This window comes from Maylandia zebra, linkage group LG4 (assembly GCF_041146795.1).
Source record: "Maylandia zebra isolate NMK-2024a linkage group LG4, Mzebra_GT3a, whole genome shotgun sequence".
NCBI lineage: Eukaryota > Metazoa > Chordata > Actinopteri > Cichliformes > Cichlidae > Maylandia > Maylandia zebra.
This window is the reverse complement of record NC_135170.1, coordinates 37,155,718-37,179,916: the sequence shown is the minus strand read 5'-3', so window position 1 is coordinate 37,179,916 and position 24,199 is coordinate 37,155,718. Positions and strand designations below refer to the sequence as shown.

General features: G+C 45.7%; 1 protein-coding gene across 2 annotated transcripts; it reads left to right on the top strand.

Annotated features, from left to right (window-relative positions):
* The first annotated feature begins 228 nt into the window (after nt 1-228).
* On the top strand, nt 229-23,107 carry cdc27 (cell division cycle 27). 2 transcript variants are annotated; one of them, XM_023153723.3, is made up of 20 exons: nt 229-399; nt 13,104-13,179; nt 13,258-13,405; nt 13,536-13,661; nt 13,747-13,844; nt 13,928-14,073; nt 14,153-14,373; nt 14,457-14,556; nt 15,068-15,177; nt 15,408-15,507; nt 15,622-15,802; nt 15,889-16,061; nt 17,291-17,443; nt 17,525-17,605; nt 17,734-17,861; nt 19,275-19,392; nt 19,748-19,876; nt 21,137-21,211; nt 21,386-21,515; nt 22,731-23,107. In XM_023153723.3, exons 1-20 carry the CDS (start codon nt 373-375, stop codon nt 22,817-22,819), a joined length of 2,409 nt encoding a protein of 802 aa, XP_023009491.1. In that variant the 5' UTR covers nt 229-372; the 3' UTR covers nt 22,820-23,107. The 2 variants fall into 2 exon arrangements, with proteins under 2 accessions (XP_023009491.1, XP_014265823.1); XM_014410337.4 differs by having other exon boundaries at nt 232-399; nt 22,728-23,107.
* Nucleotides 23,108-24,199: the final 1,092 nt, after the last annotated feature.

Below are 24,199 nucleotides of genomic sequence, written 5' to 3'. Positions count from 1 at the left end.
CAAAGATAGTCAATCTGCCCAAGACCACAACCGCCAGTTATTTAAAACCGCCATTGTAAATGGCTCACGACTTCATGTCAGCCAGTCTGCTGTTGCTACTAACAAGTCTGAGCACCAGGAAGCGACAGAACACTGAACACCGCTGTAATACGTTTTACCACCAGAGGGCGCAGGAGATACATCGGCTTTCTCCGTTTGACAGTCGCTCATGTCCGTCGCGGCATTTTCCCTCCTCGGGTATCTTCGGCGGTACTCGGTTGCTAACGGTCGGTATGTTCAAATGTTCGGCTGCAGCTCCTCCTGAGTCTCAAGTGAAGAAAGAGCGGAGAGAAAAGAGACCCCCGGACCGGACAGAAGGAGTCTCAGAGCGGGATGACGGTGCTGCAGGAACCTGTCCAGGTATGAAAACACATCTTTGGCTCGTTGTCACGCGTGGGGAGCGGAGCATGTATGAAGTTTGTGCCTGTCTCTGCGCCCGGCCTTAGCGGCGGGCGCAATCCGTGGTGAGAGCGCTGTTCCTCGGCCGCAGGCCCTACAGAGGCCCGCTGACGGCACAGAGAGAGTTTTCTGCGATTATTGGTGGTCGTTAGTACCTTCTGTCACGGCCCGTTCGGGTCACGCAGAGCTGTTAATTTACACCCGGTACAGCTGAGATATGTCATGCCAGACACCTTTTAAAGATTTGTCAGATTAAGATTCCAGGTATTTCCGATCTAATTAAAGGGGAAATTGGTCAGTTTATTTGATATTTCATGATTCGTTTTGTTCCGCACATCTTTTGGGCTCAGATCCAAAAAACGAACACTGTCTAATTTTAAAATAAATCCGGAATCCGAGCAGGTCCATCTGAAGAGGCCTGAGTCCGGCTGAGGGGAAATGACCCGCGGAGAGCGAACAGACACTCTTTAAAGTCAGTATTTCACCGGAACCAACTGTGGGTGGATCACTGACTGTGAGCAGTATTTGTCATAGAACAGGACCCGATGTTCTTAAGTATATCACGGAGTTTAAGATGTGTGCAGGTGAGAGTGCCGAGAGAAACTGTTGGATTTCATATGGAGTTCTGTGTTAGCATGACTCGGTTAGCAGCTAACGCAGTTGCTAGCACTCAATGGAGCTTCAGTGAGGAGGAACTCTGCTTTAAAGTTCATAAAACGATCAAATCCGTTCCTTCGGGGTCTGTTAATGTCAGAGTCTGATCGCAGATCAGAGAACAGATGAAGGTATCCCGCGGCCGTTAGACTCTCACAGCTAACACAGGCTAATGGCAGCTAACTGCCCGGTAACATGAACCGCCGTTAGCTGTTAGCTGCCATGTCAGCCGCGGACTGATGGGTAATGTCTCCTCACAGGTGTGTTTGTGATCTCACTCGGGTAAACTGTGACTGCAGAGTTAAAGTGAAGTGACGTCAGTAACGGAACTGCTGCAGTGATCGATCAGCGTATTGATCAATAACTTTCCTGAGTTTGACCCATCGATAACAGTCTGGCATAAACACGTCCTGTCTCACATGATGCTCTCAGGTGTGTGTTTGGAGTGCTGACCAATGGCAGCACACAGAGTGTTGATCTAACTACGGTATTGGCTATTGATTATGTATGGATCGCTGTGAGCAGGTACAGGTGACACAGCCTTTATTTTAACCTGGAGTCAAAAACTGTTTACAGTCAGGTAAACCTGTACTGCTGGTAGTCGTTCAGCTTTCTAATGAACAATACCAGCGTTTGATCAATAACTTTGTGTTTACTGTTGAAATACACTGATTATAGCTGAGTGTGGGAGGAGATCTGTTTCTCACAGCAAACTGAGCCAGGAGTTCTGGCTAAATAATGCAGATTTAATGCAAAATCAATCTGAGAAGCTGCACAGATACACCAACGTGTGTGTGGAAACAGTAGGCTTACAGAAGCTCGTCCGTGTCTCCACATGTGGAGGTGATGTGAGACACATCTATGCAGCTGTGTGTCTGGTAACGAGGGCCGGTGACTGAAGTTGGATGTTTTCTGCTCTGCTTGCTGTCGTTGCATTGTTACAGTGAAGTGGGCAAATACATTTATGATGTCACTGCGTGCCGTTGTGTCGTAAGTGGTGAGAACGCTGCTGTCTCTATGGAAATGAGCGGCTTTGCTTCTTTTTCCAACTTCAAACGGCCCAAATCTCCACACTCTAACTCCTCCCACCTCCTTTTCAGCGGCGTCCTCATCTTCAGAGCCTCGGCTTGTCTTGACTTTTCATTGATGTTTTCTGACATCATTTCCTTTTTCTCACTCAGGCTCCTACTGTTAGGACAGGTGTGGTCCTTCCACGCTCTGTGGCTCAGCCTATCCTGACCTGGCTTTGGTAGGGTGGGCAGTTGGAGGGTCATGCCTATTGGAGCCCTTGAGCTCTGGATTCTGAACTCTGATCTTCCTCCTCACCTTAAGCCTCACTCCTGGACTGTAGTTGGGGCTCTAACATAAGAAATCCTACAGGAATGTATTTAATCTCAACATTGTCGCATTGAGTTACGGTCGGCAGATCAGACATGCGAGCGTTTGAGACATGGCTGAACAACAGCATGATGTCTGTTGGGTCTGCGCTTCGCAGGCCCCGCTGGTTTAGAAACCTATTTCTGTGAACAAAGCAAGACAGACTCGAGCTCATGCCAGATAACATTAGACTGTAGTGTCTTTAAACTAATTTCCCTCTGATCAACAGTTTGATTACGTTCTCACATCACGAGAGTTTATTTTCCTAAGTGCCACTGAGATAGATCCACTTTAAAAGAAGTCTCATATATGGCCGTGAGGAGAAGAGAAACTTACAGCAGCGCTGTACTCGGCAGTTCACCTCAGAGTCGCTGTCATCAATCACAACTGAGCTACGTCGACTCAGGTCTGGGATCATCACTGATTTCGACAACTGATTCAAAGGTCCCGACTCAGATTCGGTTTGGGACTCAGTCACAAATGTCATGATGATGATGATGATCATATTTCTTGGATGCGCAGTCATTAAGATGGGCGGAGCAATGTAATCATGCACGGACTGATGTGAAGACCAAACATGGACAAACTAATTTCCCAAAAAATTTGGTCTGTCAGCGTTAACACGTTAATCCGGTGTTGACGCGACTAAAATTTGTAACGCTCTCAACCCATCTGAAGCGCAGAATGAACAAACTTTGGACAAACTGCCTGGAATACGTTGACAGAGACATTTCAGGGATTGTAGCTCAGTCCGGTCCTGATAGGTTAGTTGTTAATCGTCTTTGTCATAATGTCGCTTATTTGGGATGAAAGACGTAAACCTAAGGATGTAACCAAAGCGGTGTGCTGCTTGTGCAGACGTATAGTGCAAGCTAGAGCAGGGCGATATGGCCAAAAATATTTATCACGATATATATTTGAAAATTTGCGATAACGATATAATTGATGCGAGACAAAATACAACTCCACAACATTACTAGCGCAAAAAGACAACCTTCCATTTATTTTCACTTAAACAAGAAGCTGGTTTTTATGTACATTGAAGCTTTATAAAAATGTAACAGTGCAAATGCAAATTCCTTGCTTAAAGTTTAACCAAAAGGCATTTCCAGTAGAAATGGTCTGACATATCCTGAGCATAACCATGTATAATATCCACTGAAGTTAAAAAGAGGTGCTTTGCAACATTAAGCTGCAGTGTGCAGTACGTATTTTTCGGACCATAAGGTGCACGGGATTATAAGGCACATTAAGCGAAACAAAGCAGTCAGATAAATCAAACTTTATTAAACTCATTCTTCTTGCTTCCTCCACTTCTGTACCATTGATTCATTAATGTTGAATTCTCTGGCAGCTGCTCTATTCCCATGTTGTTGCAGTATATTAATGACTAACCTTGTATTGTGGATGGATTATCTCAGTTCTCCTGACTGAAGTTTGGTCCGTTTACAGCATCCTGCCATGCGATTGCATTTGTCTCTAATTATCAGGAACCTTAACGTTAACTTTTATAAGTGGAAAAGTGTTAGTGTTCGTCCTCCAGATTCACTGTTTATGTTATGCTAACATAGCTGTGTCACTAGCGATCACGTAGCACATCATTATATACCAGCTAGCCCAACTTCAGTAACCCTACAAACGTCACTGCTGTTTAGTTTCCTGTCTTCATTTATGTTGGAAGTGATAGCAGAGCTGTACGTTTGAATTTTTTCAGAAATCTCTCAGTCAGAACATGCTATATCATGCTTAGGTAACTAGCGAAACTAGCGAGCTAACTTCCGCTAGCTTCCTGCTAGCTCCTAACTCCGTTAAATGTAATAAATTTTGTTTTCATGGATGCCTGGAAGTTAAACTTCATAGTTACACCTGGTTAAGCAGCAATGCTGATCGTATTAAAGATGAAAGAATTTAGACAGTTTTTAACTCTCAGTGATGCTGCAGTGTTCGTTTGACCTGAAATATATGGAGTTTAGGACCCAGATTACTCCCAGATTTAAGAGCATCTTAGTCCGACAAATACGACAATAACGACGGCTGCTTGCATGTTCTGCAAAAAAATGTGCTTTGTCGTGTATCTGACGGACAAACACCAAACCAGTTCCACATCACTGAAGTTGCACCATTTTTACAAACGAATTCTGGTTCATCTGTTTCACTCAACAATCGGCCATGTGCGTATGAAAACAAAGGCACTGCGCATGCGTGTTTTACTCCCATTCTATCGCGATATTTCATTTTCCTATCGTTGCCTAACATTATACCGGTATTACCGTGAACGGTATAATATGGCCCAGCCCTAGTGCAAGCAAAGCTCTCAAACGCGGCTAACTTTCAATTAGAGCTGGGCGATAGAACGATAACGATATGTATCGCGATATAACTTTTTCTCGATAGAAAAATTAAACTATCGCAATAGACCTCGCCGCTCTTCTCCTCTTTGAAAAAAAAAAAAAAAAGAACAGCCAATCCAAATTAAGTAGCGCAGAGCCGAACCAATCACAGCCGCAGCGTCATGTCACGTGACTTGTTACGTACAGCACAAGTGCCAAACCACATGTGTATTTGTTTGGGAAGCAGCCAGCCACCGTACCGCCCGGGTAATGGAGGAAATGAGTGTGCAGACTAGAAAAATCAACCGAGCGTTACCGAAGAGAAAACATGATGGTTCCAACGCCGGAGAGATTGTCGAACGGAAGAGCCATAGAAGTTCCGTAGTGTGAAGGTATTTCGGCTATTTCAAGTCTGACAAAAAACAGAGTAGCGTGCACTGTAAATGTGCCGAAAGCAAGTCTGGAAATACAATAAACTGGTGCATGCGCTACGTCCACACGTACCCGGGCATTCTTGAAAACGCAGATTTTTCTATGCGTTTGCACCTTTAGTCCACACGTAAACGGCGTTTTTGGTCACTGAAAACGAAGATTTTTAAAAACTCCGGCCAGGGTGGATATTTTCTAAAACTCCGTTTTTGCATTTACGTGTGGACTAGAAAAACGGAGAAAACGCAACGTCAAAGGTGTGCGCATTTTTTGACGTCACACTGTGCGCCACGTTATTGTTTCGGTGAAATGAATTTCTACAATACTGTTACTGTTAATTCTACTCTCTGCAGTGTTTAAATGCTTACATATACACACAGTTACTGTCCCTCCACACATACGGCTCGGTTCTGCTTCTATGCCCCAGCTTTGTTTACTTTTTCCCACCGAGGCTTCTAGACTTCTGATTGGCCAACATTTCTGCACGGTTAGGAATCTAGCTCCACCTGCTGCTTTGGCATGTTCATAGCAGCGTTTTCCTTCATTTCTGCCTTTATGTGTGGACGGGATTATTTTTTAAAATGAAAACGGAAAATCTCCGTTTTCAAAAATACCCGTGTACGTGTGGACGTAGCCTCAGTCTCTGACTGGAAGCGCTAATTCGTCATTCGGCTTTTGTCAGACTAAAGTAACTGTTAAAACTGTTTGAAAAGCTCAGCTATACAACAAGGAGAGATTGAGGATTTCCTTTTAGTTCTCAGTTTATTTGATATTGACAAAAGTTAGTCAGTTTTGTCTGTTCTTCTGTAAAACAAACTAAGATTTATTTTTAGAATTAATATTTTGGTTCTAAGTGGAATTGACAATTTAGTCTGTTTCATTTGTTCTATTTTGAAACTTAAATGCTTTAGCGGCTGCCTTTTGTGTAGTTTGCAATATTTGCCTTTATTTATCTGAAAAAGTCTCATGTTCCTTAAGTACATCTACCCTGTTGAACTTATTATGGGAAATTACTTGTGAGCAACGGCACATTTAAATCTTACAAATATAGTTATTTGGCTGAACCCAGCGATACCAGACCACGCCGTGCAGCCGACGGGGTTCTTTTCGGTTTACCGCATGGACAGGACAATGGAGTCGGGGAAGAAAAGAGGTGGTGGAGTGTGTTTGATGGTGAACAACAGATGGTGCGACAGCACAAACATCTCCCCACTCACACGCTCTTGCTCGCCCAATCTGGAGCTTTTGATCGTTAAGCGTCGCCCTTTCTATCTCCCTCGGGAATTCACTGCGATCATTGCCTGCACTGTTTACATTCCGCCTCACGCGGACTCGGACACTGCCTTATGTGAGCTACATGAGGCTCTCACACATCAACAAACACTTCACCGAGATGCCGCACTCATTGTTATGGGAGATTTTAACAGAGTGAATCTCAAACGGAGATTTCACAACCTTCACCAGCACATCAACTGCCCCACCCGGGGCACGAGGACATTAGACCACTGCTACACCCCGTTCAAGAACTGTTACAAGGCTCAACCCCTGCCGGCATTTGGAAAATCGGACCATTCCGCCATCTTCCTCATACCTGCTTACAAACAAAGGCTAAAGCAGCAACCACCAATCAGGAGGGAGGTCGCTCGCTGGACGGACCAATCGGTGGCCGCGCTGCAGGACGCACTGGATGACGCAGACTGTGACATGTTTCGGCGCAGCTCTGATGACATCAACATGTTTACGGAAGCGGTTGTGGGATTTATCGGGAAACTAGCGGACGACACAGCAGAAAGAACTATCATCCGAACGTTTCCCAACCAGAAGCCGTGGGTGGATAAAAACATCCGCGACGCTCTGAGATCACGCACCGCTGCCTACAATGAAGGGCTTGTCTCCGGTAATATGGACCTATACAAGGCTGCGTCCTACAACGTGCGCAGCGCGGTCCGAAAGGCAAAGCGGAGCTACGGGGAAAAACTAGAGTCACAGCTACGACAGTGCGACTCTAGGAGCCTGTGGAAAGGACTGCGGACTATAACGGACTATAAACGACCAGCTTCTTCAATGATGAATGCAGATGCTTCACTGGCTGATGAGCTGAACACGTTTTATGCTCGCTTCGACGCCGCAGCAATTAAAACAACAAACGGCTGCGCGCGCTCGGAGTGCACCAGTGAAGAAATTGCATTCGTCATCACAGAGCATGCCGTGAGGAACACCTTCAGGAGGGTGAACACCAGGAAGGCAGCAGGACCAGATGCAATCCCTGGCCGGGTCCTTAGAGCCTGCGCTGATCAACTAGCACCGGTGTTCACGGAGATCTTCAACCTCTCCCTGGCCCAAGCTGTGGTTCCCACGTGCTTCAAACGGTCCATTATTGTCCCTGTTCCAAAGAAACAACAGCCCGCTTGCCACAATGACTACCGTCCAGTAGCACTGACTTCAATTGTGATGAAGTGTTTTGAAAGACTGATGAGAGATCACATCACTTCTTCACTTCCTCCCACCATCGACTCACTTCAGTTTGCTTACCGGACTAATCGTTCCACAGACGATGCCATATCTCACCTGCTCCACACATCCCTGAGTCACCTGGACACTGGCAGAGGGAATTATGTTAGGATGCTGTTCGTGGACTACAGTTCAGCATTCAACACAATAATTCCCTCTAAGCTTTTCACCAAGTTGACGGATCTAGGACTCAGCTCATCACTGTGTCAGTGGATCCTCAACTTCCTCACAGACAGACCCCAACAGTGAGGGTGGGAAACAAGTCTCCTCCATCTCACTCAGCACTGGAGTGCCTCAGGGCTGTGTTTTAAGCCCCCTGCTGTACTCACTGTACACTTATGACTGTGTAGCCACATCCGACACCACCTCCATTGTCAAGTTTGCTGACGACACTGCTGTTGTGGGCCTGATCTCCGACAACATCGAGACGGCCTACCTGGAGGAGATTAGGAACCTGGAGACCTGGTGCCAGGAGAATAACCTCCTCCTAAACATCAGCAAGACTAAGGAGCTGATCGTGGACTTCACTACAAAGCAGGCGAGGAATTACAAACCCCTCATCATCAGTGGCACGCCAGTGGAGAGAGTGGACAGTTTCCGATACCTGGGTGTCCACATCACTCAGGACCTGTCATGGTCCTGTCACATCAACACCCTGGTTAAGAAAGCCCGTCAGCGTCTCTTCTTCCTCAGAAGACTTAGAGACTTCCATCTGCCACTGAAGGTGCTCAAGAACTTCTACTCCTGCACCATCGAGAGCGTCCTGACGTCAAACATCTGCACCTGGTTTGGGAACAGCACCAAGCAGGATAGACGAGATCTGCAAAGGGTGGTGCGCTCGGCAGAACGCATCATTCAATCAGAGCTCCCTGACCTGCTGTCCATCTACACCAAGCGGTGCAAGTCCAAAGCTAGGAAGATTATGATGGACCTCTCCCATCCCAACAATGGACTCTTCTCACTGTTGAGGTCTGGGAAGCGCTTCCGCTCCCTTAAGGCCAAAACGGAGAGAATGAAGAGGAGCTTCTTCCCCCAGGCTATTCGGGGCCTGAACCAGGTGTAGGACTGGACTCTCCCAAACACGTCACTATAAGACTGGACTCTCACACACGTCACCACACGCACCACCACACATTTCCTATAATCCTATAATTCCTATAATTTATAATCCTTATCTTTATAATCTCTTCTGCTATTTGCACATTCTTTACTGTAAATTCCTAAGTTAATTTGTAAATTTTTGTAGTAAATTGTAAATATTGTAGAACTTTTCTTCTGTCATTTAATGGTCGGGCATTGTACAGCTACAAGCATTTCACCCCCATGTCATACTGTGTATGGTTGTGTGTGTGTGACAAATAAAATTTGAATTTGAATATATCGTGATAGATATCGTTATTGCCTGAAATGAAAAAAACATATCGTGATATGAAAAAATCTTATATCGCCCAGCTCTACTTTCAATTCAATTCAATGTTATTTATATAGCGCCAAATCACAACAAAAGTCGCCTCAAGGCGCTTCATAGATACAGAGACTGGTTGGGGTGAGAGAAGGAAGACAGGATAAAAGACAAAGACTAACTGGCATGAGCATGTGCGTGTTCACCATCCGGCTGAGAATGCTAGGCTATCAGCAGCTTCTGCAGCTCTGTCAACAAGGATTTGGCGCTCTCTGAGGAGGGGGCTGTTTTTTCTGTTGATAGGATCTATTAGCGCCATCATTATTGGCAAACTTACTCATGGGCAAATAAATCAAAACGATGGGCAATAGGCTGATAATCGATAGATTCTTCCAATCGCCCAACCCTAGTTTACAGTCGCTTCAGGACAATAACAGTAACAGACAAATGACAATATTTTATAAAGTTTACAAAATATAAGAAATAGCTCAGTTATAAATATTACAGAGGTGAAATATACACGATCAAGATTTTACTCTAACCTGGAAACTTTGTTATTTTACTGCAAAAGGCTGTTGCTGCTGCACTGTGAGCTGTGTGTTAGGTGGAGGGAGTTCAGTTATATCCACAGGCAGAAAAGATTTCCTGTGTCGTTCAGTGATGCATTATGGGTAATCTCAGTTTCTCACTGAATGTGCAGACTCATCATCAACAGTTTACGAACAGGGTTCATGCAGGTGCTTGAAACCCTTGAAAATTCGTGGACTTTAATGTCTTTTCAAGGTTTAAAGATTTCGGTTGTGGTGCTTAAAACAGCTGCAAACTGTTTTTCATTCAACACAAATAACTGTCTGAATACTTTTCTTATCACATAGAGACATAAAATCAGTCGCAAGTTTGTCCGCCTGGGGCTGCTTGCACCTCTGCATGTCAGTTTGCCCCCCCCCCCCCAACATGGGTGGGTGCACTAACATTACTCCAGGTTGCCCCGTTTTAATGAGTGTTTGAGTATTACATTACGCATGCTAATTTTTAAAGTTATTATTATTTTTTTGCTAGCTATTAAACTCACTGGACAAATGATTGAAGTGCACTGAGTGTGATGCAATACAGCAGCGCTACGCAGTTAGTTATGGTGATTTATGTAACTCTGTGTCTTTGGCAACACCTCAGGGGGAAACAATGGTAATACGATTCATACGTGCACAGAGTTGACACGTTTTTGTGCTCCCGAAGTTCCCCGGCCTTCATTCAAAACGTGTTTATTGTGAGCACCTACACATGAAACAAGCTCACACTGAGGCCTTTGGGCACTATCAGGAGACACATATGTTTCATACTTTAAGGCTGCCTGCTTATTTAAGGGAGATGATACATGATGGCTGTACATATTAATATTACAGATGATAGATTAAATGAACAGGTTTTCGATGCTCGTGCATTCTTAAAGTCTCCTATGTCGAATGAACTGAGTGAGTCATGTGTCCACAGCCCCTCCCAGTCAGAGCTTTTCTCCCTGCCTGTTTACTATACATGATGTTATTAGCACAAACACTTTCAAGGTGATCATTTAGGACTTCAACAATAATACACACAGCAGTGTAGTTAAACATCTTACAGTTTTATGTTGAGTGTCACACAGTAAAGAAGCATCAGTATTTGTTGAGAAGACTTTTTCATCTGGCCTGACTGTGTGTTATTTTGTGGTGTTTGGTACAGGTCTCTTGTTTTGTTGGGTTGTTGTTTCCAACAGGAGATGAATATCTCTAACAAGTTAATTTGTTCGTATTTCCACATCTTAATTTTAAGCTAAATGTGTGTTTTGAGTTGCTTTTTAACAAAGGTGTTTAAGCCGAGGGTGTTTTGCTTTAAATTTCACATGGTCTTACTGAGGTGATGTGACGTGAAACATCTATTTTTTTTTTTTTGGTAATGTGCTTGAAAATGAACCTTAAAAGGTGCTTGAATTTGACCCTGATACAGGCCTGTATAAAACACTCCACAGAGCTGGGGGACACGGGAGGCTATCTTGGTCGGAGACGAAACCTGTGAGGCGTCGGCTTTCAGCGCCGTGTCCGTGCCGTCAGGTGAACGTGTTTCCACGTTTTAGTGGAATCGTTGACCTGGTCTTTCTTTTGTGAGCTTTAAGCTGATTCTGGAGTTTCAAACACATTTATATTTAAAAATCGATGTCAGGATTTAATTCTTCGATAGTGCGTTATTCAAGTTAAAATCGATTTGAATCAGGAAATCTTTTTTTTTTTCCAACCCTAGTTAACTTCTTGAAATAAAAACATACAATCAGGTAAATAAGTACCTGAGCAATGAGCGTGGACACTTGACCCGGTAACTGAGGTTTGTTATCGTGACACAAAAGACTGATAAGCATGAAAATTCATATCTCGTCCACTGTCATTTGAGGGTTTGTCGGTAACGTGGTGAAAATTGTGTGACATGAAGTCGGGCAGGGATACACTCCACAGCATCACTGAACAAAGTCTTGCTCCACATAGTGAGCAAGATGCTTGTTGCGACAGCCTATTTACACTTGTTTATTTACTTTAGCTACATCTAGGCGTGGGCGGTATAAACGTATACGGTAGAAACCATATAAATTTGGCCAACGGTAGAGAGTTTGACTATATACGCGATAGCGTATGTTGATGGTGTCATCGAGCTGCGCCTGTTTTGGTCGAAAGCATTGCAGCGTCTGCAAACAACATCATCTGCTCCATACCATTGATTCATTAATGCCGAATTCTCTGCAGCTGCTCTGTTCCCATGTTGTTGCAGTATATTAATGACTAACCTCGTATTGTGGATGGATTATCTCAGTTGTTCTGGTCCGTTTACAGCATCCTGCCATGCGATTGCATTTGTTCCTGACCAGCAGGAACCCTCACGCTAAATTTTATCGAATGGAAAAAAGTTAGCGTTCATCCTCCAGCTTCACTCTGTTTATGTTATGCTAACCTAACTGTTTTGCTAGCGATCACGTAGCACATCATTATATACCAGCTAGCCCAACTTCAGTAAACCTACAAACATCACTGCTGTTTAATTTTCTGTCTTACTTTATGTTGGAAGTGACAGCAAAACTGTACGTTTGAATTTTTTTTATTAATCTCTCAGTCAGAACATGCTATATCATGCTTAGGTGGAAACTAGCGAGCTAACTTCTAACTCCGTTAAATGTAATAAATTCTGTTTTCATGGATACCTGGTAAAGCAGCAACGCTGATCATTTTATTAAAGATGGAAGAATTTAGACAGTTTTTAACTCTCAGTGATGCCGCAGTATTTGTGTGACTTTGGGACCTGACTACGGCAGCCGTAATGCTCCGACAATCCCTCAAGCCGTGCGGCTTCGTAGCTTACCAAAGTTGGACTGAAACATTTTTGACAGATTTTAAAGCGCCGTGTACCACATAAATTCGGTTCAAGGTCAGTAAGCACAGCCAGAATTCATAGAAAAGGCGCACTGTCAATTTTTGAGAAAGGATTTTAATTGTGCCTTATAGTGTGTAAAATACGTTATACAGAAGAAAAGAATATATGCAACATGTATTGTTACCGCATATGCTTCAAATTATACCGCGATATGGATTTTAAGCCATATCACCCAGCCCTAGCTACATCTACATGTTTAGCAGGTTTTTCACTGTTTCAGGATTATTACATGTCCAGCGTGGCCGACAAGTTAATGTTATGTGGTATGCTCATCTAGCATACGTGGCTAACTTCAGGAAGCTAACTTCAGCGAGCTCCGTGATCCACCGTGGCAGTGATGACGTGACTCTTCGATTCAGTGCCTCTGGTACCAATGAGCTCATAAAGAGTCAAATGAATGTCGGGCACACCTGAGGCCAGCGCATTGCTGTGGACCCCGACAGTTTATCATGTGACCTGTTGTAAGATGACTTGCCCCTCCCAGCTGCGCCTCACTTATCTGTCTCTGTCAGGCTGCAGTGTGGCAGGCTCTGAACCACTACGCCTACCTGGACGCTGTTTTCCTCGCAGAGAGGCTCTACGCTGAAGGTAACACCTGTCTGTGTGTCCACATACACTCCTGTCAGTACCTGTTTTTCACCCGTGTGTCTCACCTGTGTGTGTCAGTGAGGTCAGAGGAGGCGCTTTATCTGTTGGCCACATGTTATTATCGCTCGGGGAAGCCCTACAAAGCCTACCGGCTGCTGAAGGCTCACAGTTGCTCCACGCCACAGGTTCGATTCCTGCTGGCAAAGTGCTGCGTGGAGCTCAGCAAGTAAGAACACATGGCCACACACACACACACACACACAGAGGTAAATGTAAAAGTAGTCAGAAATGATAAACTTCAGGAAATAGAGTCCATTCGGACCCCGCCTCTCTGACCCCGCCTCTTTGTCTCTCAGGCTGGCGGAAGGAGAGCAGGTTCTGATTGGTGGTGTGCTGAACAAACAGAAGAGTCAGGATGACATCATCACAGAGTTTGGAGACTCCGCCTCTTTCACGCTATCTTTACTGGGGCACATTTACTGGTAAGAACCAAACTCACCTGCGCTCCACAGGTGAGGATGCTCTGCTGACTCACCTGTCTCTCTCTCTCTCTCTCTCTGTGAGCAGTAAGACAGATCGTGTTGCCAAAGGTGCCGAGTGTTTTCAGAGGAGTCTAACTCTCAACCCGTTCCTCTGGTCGCCTTTCCAGAACCTCTGTCACCTAGGTAACGCACACATCCTCCTGTGGAGTCATGAGCACTGTCAGGCTCCACGTGACTTCAATTACACTTGATGCTTTGTGTTTTAGGAGAGAAACCAGACCCAGATCAGGTGTTCAGGTTGTCCTCGCTACAGAACTGCTCCATTGCCCCACCTCCACCATCTGTAAGCCCTGCCCAGAACTCCTCCCATAGATTAGACACCGCCCTCATGGAGACGCCACAGGACACGCTGGTGAGCAACACAAATGCACCTGCAGTGCGGCTGTTTGAGCTTTGACCCATGAGCAGCTGACAGCGTTTTTGTTTTTTAGGAGTTGAATCGTCTGAATCTGGAATCGTCAAACGGAAAGCTGGCGTCTGATTTGTCCGTCTCCTACATCGACTCCTCCCTCATCTCTCCAGACACCGGCTCCTTATTGGGGAACACGGTTTCTATGGCGTCAGCTGGCTCACTTTTAGCTAAACAGAACAAGCCCAAGAGTGGGCGGAGTTTACTTGGAGGTCCTGCAGCCCTCAGCCCACTAACGCCAAGGTGAGTACAACACCTGCACAGGTGAGTTGGAGTCTTACCTTTGCAGCTGGAAGTGTGTTTACAAACTGTGTGTGTATGTGTAGCTTTGGCATCCTGCCCTTGGATCCCAGCCCAGGAGACCCCACATATCTACAGAACTATTCATCCACTATGGAAACACAAACTACAGCCCCCAGCAAGAAGGTAACAGCACAGACACACACAAACAGACAGGAGTGTCTGTGATTTCACCTTTGAGTTCTGGAGCTGAAAAGAGCCAATCAGGAAGATGTTTGCTCATGTAACAGACAGGAGTCGCCCCCTGCTGGTCACCAGTCAGCTATGTCAAAGCTTTGAATAATAACAGAGATGTGACAAACAAGAAGCACATTACTGTCATACTTCACACGTAACCTTCATAACATCATCAAATGGCTCGCACTTAACACTGCATTTCAAAATAAGGGACTTCCTGTCAACACCTTTGACCTTAATCCTAACTCAGTGGTTCTGAAATAAATGACAACAATGACATGTTTCAGTTTTTCTTCTTGACCCCAGTAATGTTCACAACAAGGCTAGTACAGGTTAAACACTTCCTGTTCACCTCACAGGAAGTTACATCATTCCCTTTGAGAAACACAAACAGTCCCTAGCCGTAGGATGATATCCACCCCTCTTCCTCTGCTCACCTGTACCTGTCTCTCCGTCTCAGGCTGTTTCCAGGATCAGTCAGTCCAAGTCTGTCTTCAGTCAGAGCGGTAACAGCAGAGACGTTCTCCCCATCCCCTTCAACCAATCGCAGACCTCTGCACCTCACAGCAGGTAACTATGGCAGCCAATCACAGGACCTGCTGCACAGCAGGGATCAGTTCCGACTGCCCGATGATCCAAACGTGTCGACCCTTCAGCTGCTTTGATCTTCTTTAGGTGATCTTCAGGAGGAAGATGAGAAGCTGAAAATTGTATATGATGACTCGTAATTTCACTTTACCACCTCTGATGGACTTGCAGGTACCAGTGTGTCCACCTCTGATCACCTGTCTGTGTCTCAGTGGCTCTCCTCAGGTCCTCAGTCCCAGCATGTCGGGGCCGCCAAATGTTCAGCCCAGAAGAAGCTCCAGATTGTTTACAAGCGCCAGCTCTACTGCCAAGGTACTCACTGTAGTACTCACTGTAGTAGTAAGTTAAATCTAACCACTACATGCTGTAGTAGCACCCGTTTGGTGCCTCCAGCCTTCCTCCTGACTGTCCTTCTCCTCTCTACAGGAGAACAGTAAGAAGCTGAAGATGAAGTTCCCGACAAAGATCCCGAACAGGAAGACGAAGTGTAAATCGGCGAAGACGTCCAACAGCACCAACCTGAACGAGAGCCTGGACATCCTGAGACTGGATCCCAGCCTGAGTCTACCTGAGACAAAGATCCCACAGTACCAGAGGGCCGCCGCAGGTACGCCTCCAGGCTCCGCCTCCTCCAGGGCTGCTGTAATCAATGCAGTAAGTACAGTTTATGTGACGCACCTGTTATGTTTTCAGACAGCATAATGGCGTTGCTGCGGGAACTGGGACGGGGCTACCTGGCGCTGTGCTCGTACAATTGTAGAGAAGCCATAAACATCCTGACCTCGCTGCCCCCCCAGCACTACAACACCGGCTGGGTCCTCACGCACATCGGCAAGGGCTACTTCGAGCTGGCCGAGTACACACAGGTAACGCACACAGGCCTGCAGGTATCAGGCTGTTGTTCTCCTTCATCTCATAGTGGACAGAAATTATTTTTGGAGCGGCACAAGTAATTTGTGTGGCATCAGATTTGATGCAGAACAGCTGATTGTTCTGTAAATAGTTTGAAATGTTTGTTGAAAAAACGCCTTGGCTGTATTTTCAGGTAAACAGCTGCAAAAAACTTCGTTGTTTGTATAACTCAGTTACTTTTTTGAAGAAGTAACTACATAATTAATTGCCCAACATTGGTCATTATTTACTGTATTTTGCAGACAGAGTTACAGACTCTCTCCCAGACCACAGACTCACAATACAAGTCAGAGCTTTATAAAAAAAAAAAAAAGAAAAAAAAAGAAAAGGAAAGTTGTGTTTTCAAAATTGGAGTTATTTTTTACTTCCAATAGTGTTAACATGCTACAGGTCATGAACAAGATTTGTTTTTTTTTAATTTTCATTGTAAGTGGGCTAAAGCAGTTAATTAAAAGTAGTCTAATATAAATGTAAATGCTGTAATTTGATTATTTTAATAAACCATGTCACACGTCTGCTGTTGCTCACTGTGGTCCAAGTGTCCGCTCAGGGAGTTTGTGTGTTCAGACACATGAAACATCAGAGGGAACATTGGTTGCGACTCACCTATACACAGTGCTGTGCAAAAGTAACTTCCCTGACCTGATGACTGTCAGTGACCGATTGTTTGAGTTCAGATTCTTTGGAGAGCCAATCAGAGGTGGAGTTGCTGGTGTGTTTCAGATCACCATCCTGCTGCCCAAGTGCTCTTGAGCTTCAGGGTGTGAACTGATGGCTGGACATTCTGGCAGAGAGTGGTCCAGGTGCTGCAGCAGCCCCAGACCGTCACACCACCACGTCTGACTGTAGAAATGTCTCCGTCAATTTTTCAGACCACCTCACTTTGTCTTTAGATGGTGGTGTGACGTGCTGACGTGGTCTCATCGTGATTTAACAGCAGGGGCGGTTACCTTTGCACACAGCGCAGGTGTGTTCAGATTGGTTGTACTAGCACCGCTGGCACTGGACTCAGTTTTATCTGAAACGTATCTGTGTCACAGACATGGGGAGGGAAAAAATAAGGAAGGGGGCGGTGTCTTTGCGGTCATCTCATGGCGCACCTGCAGACTGCCTCCAGTCCAGGTGAAGCCTCATTTGGATACTGCTGGTGCTTGTCCGTTGTCATGACAATGTGTGTTTGTAGGCGGAGCGTATGTTCAGCGAGGTGCGCAGGATCGAGTCGTACAGAGTGGAGGGGATGGAGATTTACTCGACCACGCTGTGGCACCTGCAGAAAGACGTCGCCCTGTCGGCGCTGTCCAAAGACCTGACCGACATGGACAAGAACTGTCCCGAGGTAAGGAGCTCACCTGTCCAGGTCAGAAACCCACTGATTGTGTGACACTGAGACACATGTACTGTGTGTGTGTGTCTACAGGCCTGGTGTGTAGCAGGAAACTGTTTCAGCCTGCAGAGAGAGCACGACATCGCCATCAAGTTCTTCCAGAGAGCCATCCAGGTATGCCACGGTTACAAGCACTGATTCTGGGAAGAAGGTCTCTGGTCAGCTGGGGCCACCTCACCTGTACAGAAATGGTTTTGTGTTCTGAGTCAGCTGATGCCCCTCCCTCTCTGTACCCGTCTCAGGTGGACCCGGGCTTCGCGTATGCGTACACTCTGCTGGGTCACGAGTTCGTTCTGACAGAGGAGCTGGACCGAGCGCTCGCCTGCTTCAGGAACGCCATAAGAGTCAACAACAGACACTACAATGCCTGGTACACTGATACCGCCTCCACATTGACCACGCCCACTGACAGTACATGTATAAAGGTTCCACCACGGGGCCCTGCTCTCCCTGATAGGTGTAGCCTCTTTAGAAACAAGCAGATGCTGAGACAGCAAGTGTAGTGGTACAGACAAGGTACGCAGAGAGACATGTGGGAATAAACCAGTGAGAATGTGAGCAGCTTTACTGCTGAAAGCAGAACCTACACCGTCGTCGTTTTCCAGAGTGGAGCACAAAAGGTCTCAAACTTAAACCTCGTGTTAGAAGTTATGAAAACACAGAGTAAAAGAGTAAAGTTACAGTTCAGTGTTGACTGTTACATAAAATCAACTGTATACAAAGTTTTTGTGTGCGCACAGGTCCACAGGCCTGAACATGATGAACTTTGACCTGCTGCTCACCACAAACACACGCAGATATTTTTCTTTTTCTTACGACTACAGTTAAACGACAGTCTTACTCAGTGAGGTAACACAACGTGTTTTTATTGTCACAGCAGCTTTTTCTTCATCATTTAAAAAAAACGCAGATATTTCTTGAACACCATAGTGGGCTGTCTGTGGGCCGCACTCCTGCTCCACACTCATAGGCTACGTTCACACTGCAGGCGAAAGCGCATCAAATCCGATTTTTTTGACCCTATGCGACCCATATCCGATCATGCTATGACAGTGTGAACGGCGCAAATCCGATATTTTCAAATCCGATCTGGGTCACTTTCGTATGTGGTACTGAATCCGATACATATCCGATGTTTTAGAAAGCGACTGCTGTTTGAACGGTCAAGTCGCATTAAATCCGCCTTTTACGTCACCGACACAAGACTGAAGCCAATTATCAGCGCCCGAGAAGACATCGCGAACGCTTCCTAGCCATCCAGTGTAGATGTCAGTGAAACTGTTGGGAAGACAACGTAAACATTTTATTTGTACTGTATAATCTGCAGATTCTGACAGAAATCTGTAACTATCCTTTGAAGCACCGCTCCTCTCTTAAACAGCAATAAGGATCATTATTAGGTTATTTACATTATTATGTAAATAACAAAATAACTTAAAGCAAAAATTGGGAAACGTAAAGTCCGAAGTCTTTATATTAACGGCCATCAGTCAAACAATACTGTTTGTTCTTGGTCTAAACAGAGCGCGTTGTGTGTGACATCTTCTTTTGCGCATGCGGGCCGCTTTGAGCGTTCACACTAGAGCGCGTTTGCTGTCGCATTTTATTTGTAGTGTGAACGAGGAGACAAAAAAATCGGATTTGATCAAAAAATCGGAATTGAGCATTAAGACCTGCAGTGTGAACGTAGCCATAGACACTGACACCAATTTTTTTTTTTTTTTTAAAAACCCGTAATGATCGTTTTTAATCTTCTTCATTGTGTGTGTGTGTGCGCGCGCAGGTATGGTCTGGGAATGATTTACTACAAACAGGAGAAGTTTAACTTGGCTGAGATCCACTTTAAGAAAGCCCTGAGCATCAACCCTCAGAGCTCTGTGCTGCTCTGCCACATTGGAGTGGTAAGTTTTCACACGCCCACTGGAGGCGCACCTGAGCACGTGCAGAATGAACCGTTACAGTTCCAATTTTTTAGATGTTTACAAGATTTCTGTGTGAAAGGGATGTCACGACACCATGAGCCGCTTTACAGCATCCTCCATTTTGGTTTGGGGCAGAGACTAATGAAGTGCAATGACTGCAACAGATGAGCTGTTAGCTCGTAGCACTGACCCTCTGGTGTGTGTGTGTGTGTGTGTGTGTGTGTGTGTGTGTGTGTGTGTGTGTGTGTGTGTGTGTGTGTGTGTGTGTGTGTGTGTGTGTGTGTGTGTGTGTGTGTGTGTGTGTGTGTGTGTGTGTGTGCGCGCGCGCACGCAGGTGCAGCATGCTCTGAAGAAGTCTGATGCAGCCTTAGAAACATTGAACCGAGCGATCGGTATCGACCCCAAAAACCCACTCTGCAAGTTCCACAGAGCCTCCATCCTGTTCGCCAACGACAAGTACAAGGTAATCAATACTTGTCAGAACTGACTGTGATGAATGTAATCGGCTGGTGTGAAAACACACTGAGGGTCTGAAAGCTGACCGGAAGGAAACTGTGTGACATCATAAAGTGCTCTGTGGATTAAAACCCAGAGCCAGTGACTCCCTGATCAATACTCTTCTGTTCTAACCCTGTTCTGTAATCAGATTACATAAAGCATGACCTTGTGTGAAGTCATGTTATTCATACAGAAACATAAAAACATTTCAAATGTTAAAACTGAGAAAATGAATCCTTTTAATAAATTGATGAGCTCGTGAATGAGAATCAGCACGGTCCTCAGCCAGGAAAGGGTGCAGCGCCCACTCAGGGACAGCTCCTGCTCCAGGTGGGGGAGTTTAAGTATCTCAGGCTCTTGGGGTTTGATAGAAGGGAGCGGGAGAACCACAGATGGATTAGTACTGCAGTGACGCGGACGCTATACCGGTCTGTCGTGGTGAACAGAGAGCTGAGTGTATCTACGTCCTTATCCTCACCTATGGTCACAAGCTGTAGGTCATGATGGAAAGAACGAGATCGTGGATACAAGCGGTGGAAATGAGCTTCCTCTGAAGGGTGGCTGGACTCTCATTTAGAGATGGGATGAGAAGTTCAGCCATCCGGGAGGGAACCGCTGCTCCTCCACATCAAAAGGAGCCAGCTGAGGTGGTTCGGGCATCTGACAAGGATGCTCTGGGCAGGTAGGACAGCTCCGTGTTTCCTCTCTAACATCAGTCTGTGATGTTGGAGAGGAATCCTCCATCCTGTGATGGAGGATTCCAGCTGTTCAGCAGTCCTGGCTCTGCTTCGTCCTGTTGTTGCTTACATGATGCTCCAGATGTTGTCAGCTGGCCAGAGGTCTGGACTGCAGGCGGGCCGGTTCAGCGACCGTGCGGCTGAGACAGATGCAGTCTGCGGTTTAGCATCCACGTTCGCATGCGTCTGACCTCAGATTAATTTTAAAGGAGCTTTGATGTTTCTCCATCGTGGTCACATGTGGCTTCTTCTATGCATGATGCGTGGACTGCACGCTGAGTTCTCATTGGTTGACGGCATCAGAAAGGGAGCGACAGCAGCATTCACTGCAATGTAAACGAGCAGGGAAAAAAGGAGCATGAAAACCTCAGACAACAGCAGGAGGCCACACGCCACTTAGACAGCGCCCCCTGCTGTTAGACGCTTGTACTGTTGTGCTGTCTGCCTCTCTGATCTGTGTGTGTGTGTGTGTGTGTGTGTGTGTGCAGGCGGCTCTGCAGGAATTGGAGGAGCTGAAGCAGATTGTTCCTAAAGAGTCGCTGGTTTACTTCCTCATTGGAAAGGTAAGTGTGACCTTTGACCTCTTTTTGTCATCAGAAACGCTGTCATCACTGAAAGCTGTTCAGGTGTGCAGAGAAATTAAGCAGCTAGTCAGAGCAATCCTTGGAGCAACTGTAAGCCCGTAATTTCCTGAGTGATGAATAAATGTTCTGATGACTGTTACACCTGTGCCTCAGGTGTATAAGAAGCTGGGGCAGACTCACCTGGCTCTGATGAACTTCAGCTGGGCGATGGACCTGGACCCTAAAGGAGCCAACAACCAGATCAAGGAAGCCATCGACAAGAGATACCTGCCTGAGGACGAAGGTACGCACTGTTGCCACTGTTTGGTGATGTCATATGCAGAGAGGAAGTAGTCCCCACACATGTTTAGTTGATGGCGTTTTACCGTCTGTGGTCCTGGGTTTGATTCTTCTGTAGAATCACTGTGTTCGGCACCACTTCACAGAACAAACATGTTTTCACAGCAGAAAACTGTAAACGTGTTTAACATCATTTCCAGAATTACAAACGTAAATTTAAAATGTGTGTAGAAATCTTGCAAACAATAAACTTGATGTAAAAACGCAGCAAGGGCCTTGGCCACGCATGTATTTAAACCCGTTACAGAAGCTGTCACAATAGGACGCCACACAACTGATTTGTGCCAAAAAGTCGTTCCTGTCCATTACAGGGCAGCAGGGCAGGTCACAGCCCTGACACCTGCAGGTGTATCCCTCCTCCTGTTGTCCACCTGGGCCCATGTCCGAGTATTGTCCTTAGAAAATCTTGTTTTTCCCCGTAACTCTGGTTTTACTCGGCCAATCAACACCAAGTCAGGTTTACAGTTTGAATTTTCAACACAAGTGGAAACGGGAGACTTGGTGAGGCTGCGTTGCCATGTGACGCGGACACGCCGGTGTGTCCGTCAAGGGTTAAAGATTCTGTATCTCTGTTAAAATAAAATATTTCAGGGCTTTCTGACAAATACTGAATTTTGGAGTGTGTGGATCAAACGCGAAAGAAAACACTTGTACCTGGAAGCATCGAGGACGTCATTTCCACCCCACAGAAATGAAAAACTGCTGCTGCGGCCCGACGGGTGCCTAGCAACACGATTGTTTACACACATTTTGACATGAAGCATTTGACAATGAACTGTAACACAAGCCACACCAAGCTAGCTGTGATTGATAAATAAATATAAGAGATGAGTAACTACTGCACGGCTCAAGATGGGATGTTGAACAGAGCGTGTCAGTGAGCCGGGAACCGATGAGCAACGAGGGAAGCGTGGCTGAACGCAGCCAAGTGAGAGCAGAGCAGCAGGAGCGGAAGCCTTCTGCTTCTGCAGTCACTAGTTTGAAATGTGCTGATGTCTTTCTAACCGTTCATTATTTTAGCACACACACATTATCCAGATTCATTTTGATCTTTCACGTTCTTCTGGAAACGTTACTTATTGAATTCTGTTGTCAGCTTATTCAGAGTTTATTTGTAAAAAAAAAAAAAAAAAAGGTCTAACCTGTCTCCCTCCAGCAGCCGAGGTGGACGACAGTCAGGACAGCAGCATCATGACGGACGCCGACGACACGCAGCTCCACACGGCCGAGAGTGATGACGTTCTTTAACCACGCCCTTTGGCTCCGCCCCAACCCTGGCTTGAGCCAGTCCCTCCCCTGTTTTGATTGGCCAGAGGCGTACTGTTCCTAGGCAATGACAGACCTTCAGTTTAGCTCCGCCTCTCTCCCCATCCTCCTGTTGGCTGAAACGGACTGCTGGTGCCCTGAAACCCCGCCCCCTGACACTTCCTTCCTGTCATGTCATCACAGCTGGGTTTTTTTTGTTTTGTTTTTAATATTTTTCTTTTGTTTTGTTTTCCATCCTGATGGTAATAATCAATAAACATTTAAACCCCGCCCACTGCTGTCTGCTTCCTCTGTAGCCAGTCAGAGCCCAGAGTCCTTTTATAGGAAGCAAGTTCAGCTAAAACTGAGTTTGCTAATATTACCATGGTAACAGGTGATGACTCAGATCGGTGAACTCTTCTTCACGTTTGTAACCAAAAACATTTCTCTTCACACTATAGGTTTATCGATGTGAAACTGTGGCTGACCTCTGACCTTTAACTGCTCTGAGTGAAGCTGGCATTAGATGACAGTAGAAACATTAGCGTAGCATTTGCCACGAGGCTGTTCAGCTGTCTTGAACAGATGTTGAGTCTGTTGCCGTCAATGACCTGATCAGATTGTTAGATTTAAGGTCAAAGGTCAGGATTCAGCTTCATCTGATCTTGAAGGTGACCATAGACGGATTTGAATCAAACTTATTCATTCTGCGATCACAACAGTATCCTGGTATCTGAGCTCCACTGATGATGGCGGTCTGTCACTCAGGGTGAACCTACGACTCTGGTTGCTGAACTGAGACCAGCAGAGTTTGTTTTTAAACTCTGTTTTAATGAATCTGCTTCCTGGATTAGGGCTCAGGTGAGTCACCACAGGTAACATGAACAGGTGTTAGATGGGAACATGATATCACGTTTCATGCTTTGCCTGAGGACATGCGTGCAGCAGAGGGAGATTTTAATTTCAGGCCAAAATGAAGCTAATCACGAGTGTGTGTTTAAATAGACATTAACGCATTTACATGAAAATACAGCTAGATCGTTTCCAGCATTTAAGGACCGTGGACCTACCGGTATGTGCGTTTTTGGTTATTGTTTTGCCACTGTCTTCATGGATTTAACTATATTTTCTATCTGGTAATGCTACTTCTGCAGGCGTGTCCGTTTCAAGTTTTGGAGAACCAAAGTGTGAACTGCACACAGTGGACTGGCAAGGCTATTACATGTTTTGCCGTGACACTGGTTTGTACAGGTGATGATTCTTGTGGTTTTGAGCTGATGTGGACTAATTGCAGCCAGTTTCATATTGAAAGACATCCCATAACATCCATCCATTCGCTTCTGCTTATCCTTTTCAGGGTTGCGGGGGTGCTGGAGCCTATTC